The sequence below is a fragment of the Pan paniscus genome, chromosome 23 (assembly GCF_029289425.2).
Source record: "Pan paniscus chromosome 23, NHGRI_mPanPan1-v2.0_pri, whole genome shotgun sequence".
Classification (NCBI taxonomy): Eukaryota; Metazoa; Chordata; class Mammalia; order Primates; family Hominidae; genus Pan; species Pan paniscus.
In genome coordinates, this window is record NC_085927.1 from 26,778,989 (window position 1) to 26,783,519 (window position 4,531).

Genomic DNA, 4,531 nt, shown 5'->3' on the forward strand with positions numbered 1-4,531 from the left:
GGTCCTTATCCCCCTAGTCTCTTGTTTCTAGACTTGGCACATATTTAAGTTTATTACCTCTATCTACTGACTTTTCTCTTTTCAAACAGTATCTATGCCTGCCAAATGTGAACATACAAAAAACAAATCAGAATGTGCCATTCTGATTTAAACTGCTTATTAGTTAATACCCTCAAGATAACATCTGGGGTGTTAGCTGCAATGAGTCAAACCTACCTACATCTTTTTTTGTGTTTGGCTGCACATTTCCTGTCACATCACACTCCAGCAATGCCAAGCTGTGCCGGCCTTCTACCCCATCTCCACTATTTTGCCCCCCCCGCCGCCGCGGCTTTTTGCCCCCCACCCCCGCCGCTGCGGCTTTTTACCCGCCGCGGCTTTTTGCCCCCACCCCGCCTCGGCTTTTTGCCCCGCGCCGCCGCGGCTTTTTCCCCACCGCGGCTTTTGGCACCCCGCCGCCGCTGCTTTTTGTCCCCCGCCGACGCGGCTTTTTGCTGGCCGTGGTTTTTTACCCCCCGCCGCGGCTTTTTGCCCCCCCAACGCCGCGGCTTTTTACAACCCCCCCACCCCCCGCTCCCGCGGCTTTTTGCGTCCCCGCCACCTCGGCTTTTTGCCCCTCCGCCGCCGCGGCTTTTTGTCACCGCGGATTTTTGCCCGCTCCGGCTTTTTGCCCGCCGCGGGTTTTTTGCACACCCGCCGCTGCGGCTTTTTGGCCGCCCCAGGTTTTTGCTACCCCGCCGCTGCGGCTTTTTCCCCTCCGTGGCTTTTTACCCGCCGCGGCTTTTTGCCCCCACCCCGCCTCGGCTTTTTGCCCGCCACGGCTTTTTGCCCCGCCGCGGCTTTTTGCCGCCCCACCGCCTTTGCAACCTTAATTTCACTTGAAATCTAATTTCCCACTGCCAAGCCACCTAACATATTTGTATGTTAGACTCTGGGAATTAGGACATGAACATTTTTCGGGGGCCATTATTTTGTCTACAGCAAACAGAATCTACACTGCCTGGGAGGCGCAGAGTATCCTGGGGGAGGCAGGGCCGGCCCTTCCCTCCATGGACACCCAGCTTTCCCACAGGCCCTACATGTCTGTGGGTTCCCTGCATGACCAGGTGATCTACCCGGACTCAGTGGAAGACATGCGAAGGAACGGCTACTCGGAGCAGGACCTGGAAGCCATCCTGGACATCGTGCACCCGCACCACACCCTGCAGCGGGAGGGAGGTAGGAGGCCTGGGGCTGGCAGCCGCCCTTTGTCCCACCCTGGCCTCTCCCTTGGCCTCCAGGGAGTGAAGATTATCTCAACATCCAGGAGTCTAAAGTGCCAGGTGCCACAGGGGCAGGACAGAGGGTGCTACCTCTGAGGCCCGCCTACCAGGGAGAACCAACACCACACAGATGGCCCCAGGTGGCATGGGTGCTCTAGGGAAGGGGGCACCTAGCAGGGATGCGCACCTCATTGGGGGACCCAGGATACCCTCTCCCAGAGAAAAGGGGTCTGAGCTGAGCCCTGCAGAATGCTGAGTGGTTACCCCATCCAGGAGCCAGGGGCAGCAGGGCAGAGTGAGGCCCGCAGGCTTGGTGGTGTGAGAGGCTGGCTCACAGAGGGCCCTCTGGACCAGGCGGGAGCCTAGGCTTTCCCTGAGCGGGATCAGACGCTCTTGGAAGGACCATGGGGTGGTGGGCAGGGGCAGCCTGGGAGGAGCAGGCACATGTGTGCAGTGATGGCTACTGTCAGGAGGTCTGTGCAGATGCTTGGAGGGGGCTGGGGCCAGCAGAGTCGGGTGGATTCAGAGATGAGTTCACTGAAAAGGAGGCCAGACTGAGCTGTTTTCTTGTCCTGGGCTTATCAAGGAATACTGCTTGTCCACAGTGTCTGTCGGGCCGGGAGAGCTGAGGAGGAGAGGGGGGTGCAGTTACAGGGACACAGTAGAAGGAGCGTTCAGTTCTGTCTTTGAATTCTGAGCCTCTGGGTTCTGCTTCCAGCCCCCACTGCTGGGTGCGAGATGGCCCTGGGCAAGGACCTCGCCTTGCTGGGGCTCCCCTTCATGGTTCAAGGGCATGGGCACCAAGCCCTCCCTCGGTGGCAACATGAGAAGAAGTGGCTCCTGCAGGATATGACCAGGGTGTTGTCACCTGCCTGTGGAGGAAGCGGGAACGCAGGTGGCGATGGTGGTGGAGCAGCCGCTGGCCCGGCCCTGCCTCTTGCTCCTGCTGCCCTCGGCCTGGGAGCACATGGCCCCTCCCGCCTCTGTAGCAGCCTGAATGCCCAGGGCCTGTGGCCAGCCAGCATGAGCCATTAGGATGGAGTTGAGCTGCAAGGAACAGAACTGGCCTCCCCGCAGTAGTGGCTAAGATCATCTGTGAGTTTATCCTACTGAGCTGTTAGGTCCCAAGAGAGCCAGGCCACAGTTGCCAGGGCTGGCCCTGCTCTGTGAAGGCCCCAAGTCTCTAGGATTTTCTACCATGTCACTCTGCTGTGTGTGGCCTCCATTCCCAAAGTCACCTCATGATCCAGGAGGGCTGCTACAGCCTTCACATCATGTCCCAGGCTGTAGAATGGAGGAAGTAGAAGGGAAGGGGCAAAAGGTATGCGCCTTCTATCTTTTAAGGAAGGATCCAGAAGCCGCCATATTGAATACTTACAGTTATATCTCATTGGCCACAACTTAGTGTCATGCTCACACCTCACCACAAGGCCACCTGGGAAGCGTAATCTCTACTCTGGGTGGCCATATACCCTGTCACCACTTCTAGCCCTGGGCTGCTGGGGAAGGCAGCATGGGTGAGAAGACAGGAGGGGCCACTTCTGCCGCAGCGCCCTGGCCTAATGGAGCAGCCGGCTCACCTGCTTGTTCAAGCAGCCCACTCGAGCCTTGCCAAAGTGCTGGCATGGGGCAGTGACAGGAGGCCCAACCCCTGTGGGTGACAAGCCCCCGGTCTGGGGAGAGCACTCAGGCCGCTCTGGAGCTCTGTGCCAAGGAACTGTATGGGTGTCCTGGGGCTGCCATAAACCGCAGGGGCGGATCATCTCCTGGGTCCAGCAGTCCGAGATCCTGGTACCAGCAGGTTGGGTTCCTTCTGCGTGCCATGACAGAAGGATGTGTTCCAGGCCTCTGTCCTTGGCTCGCAGATGGTCCACTTCTCCCTGTATATCTTCACCTCGTGTTCCCCTGTGCACGTCCTCTGCCCGCACACCCCCTTTTTATGAGGACACAGTCATATTGAATTAGGGTCCGCTCTGATGACCTCATCTTAGTGTGATCACCTCTGCGAAAGCCCTGTCTCCAAATAAGGTCACACTGAAGTGTTGGGGCTTGGACTCCACCATGTCTCTTCTGGGGGAAGGCACGAGTCCAGTCCCCACTCCTCCATTATTAATGCCTGTCAGACAGACAAGGACGCAGAGGCACAGGGGCCCTGTCGTCACAGCTAGCTCATTCCCGCAGCTCCCCCAGCTCCCCGGCTGGCCCCCAGGTCTGGGTACTGGTGGAACTGAGCCAAGACCATTGCCCCTGCCTAGGTTGGGAGGCTATGTGTGACTGGAAGGACGTCCTGCCGGGTGGCAAGAAGCAGAGAATCGGCATGGCCCGCATGTTCTACCACAGGTGAGCACTCCAGGCTGGCAGGCTCCCTGGGGTCCCCTGGAAGGAGAAGTAGCAGCTGTGGGGAGGCCTGGGCTCAGTGGAGCCTGAGCCAGGTTGGGGTGTTGGGCCCTGGAGGGTGCACAGACTCTCCTCTCGGCCCGGACCCCCAGGCCCAAGTACACCCTCCTGGATGAATGCACCAGTGCCGTGAGCATCGACGTGGAAGGCAAGATCTTCCAGGTGGCCAAGGACGCAGGCATTGCCCTGCTCTCCATCACCCACCGGCCCTCCCTGTGGTAGGTGCCCTGTCTCCCTGCCTGGGGTGAGTGGGAGTGGCTGCCTGAGGGGAGGAGGTGGCCTGTTGGGCCAGGCGGCAGCAGCAGGCGGCTGTCATCAGCAGCCCTCGTGCCGTGCCCCTGACCCTGTCCCTCTCCTGGCCAGGGAGTACCACACACACTTGCTACAGTTCGATGGGGAGGGCGGCTGGAAGTTCGAGAAGCTGGACTCAGCTGCCCACCTGAGTCTGACAGAGGAGAAGCAGCGGCTGCAGCAGCAGCTGGCAGGCATTCCCAAGATGCAGCGGCACCTCCAGGAGCTCTGCCAAATCCTGGGCGAGGCCGTGGCCCCAGCGCACATGCCGGCACCTAGCCCGCAAGGCCCTGGTGGCCTCCAGGGTGCCTCCACCTGACGCCACCATCCCCAGCCCCTGCCCTGCCCCCAAGCTCGAATCACATGAAGGAGACAGCAGCACCCACCTGCGCACGCACCCCGCCCCTGCATGCCTGGCCCCTCCTCCTAGAAGACACTTCCCCACCTTGGGAAAGTAGATGTGGAGGGTGGCGCCCTGGGTAAACCTCGCCCTGTCCCTCCCACTCCCTGGGGGGGCTGTTCCACAGTGACTGGGCCCAGTCCAGGGCAGTGAGTCCTCTACTTTGCTCCATGGAGGAAGC

At 60.1% G+C, this 4,531-nt stretch overlaps 1 protein-coding gene across 1 annotated transcript; it reads left to right on the plus strand.

Moving 5' to 3' along the window:
* Nucleotides 1–1,049: 1,049 nt before the first annotated feature.
* LOC129395174 (ATP-binding cassette sub-family D member 1-like) lies at nt 1,050–4,292 on the plus strand. The gene is made up of 4 exons (XM_055106032.2): nt 1,050–1,218; nt 3,518–3,602; nt 3,752–3,877; nt 4,023–4,292. The coding sequence occupies exons 1-4, from the start codon at nt 1,050–1,052 to the stop codon at nt 4,267–4,269; spliced, it is 627 nt and encodes a 208-aa protein (XP_054962007.1). The 3' UTR covers nt 4,270–4,292.
* Nucleotides 4,293–4,531: the final 239 nt, after the last annotated feature.

What these genes read in the sequence shown, in the direction of transcription:
- LOC129395174 (XM_055106032.2), top strand. Translation starts at nt 1,050, where the DNA reads ATGGACACCCAGCTTTCCCACAGGCCCTACATGTCTGTGGGTTCCCTG. An exon ending in CACCCTGCAGCGGGAGGGAG is followed by an intron (nt 1,219 to 3,517) that starts GTAGGAGGCCTG and finishes GCCCCTGCCTAG; the next exon opens with GTTGGGAGGCTATGTGTGAC. An exon ending in GCCCGCATGTTCTACCACAG is followed by an intron (nt 3,603 to 3,751) that starts GTGAGCACTCCA and finishes CCGGACCCCCAG; the next exon opens with GCCCAAGTACACCCTCCTGG.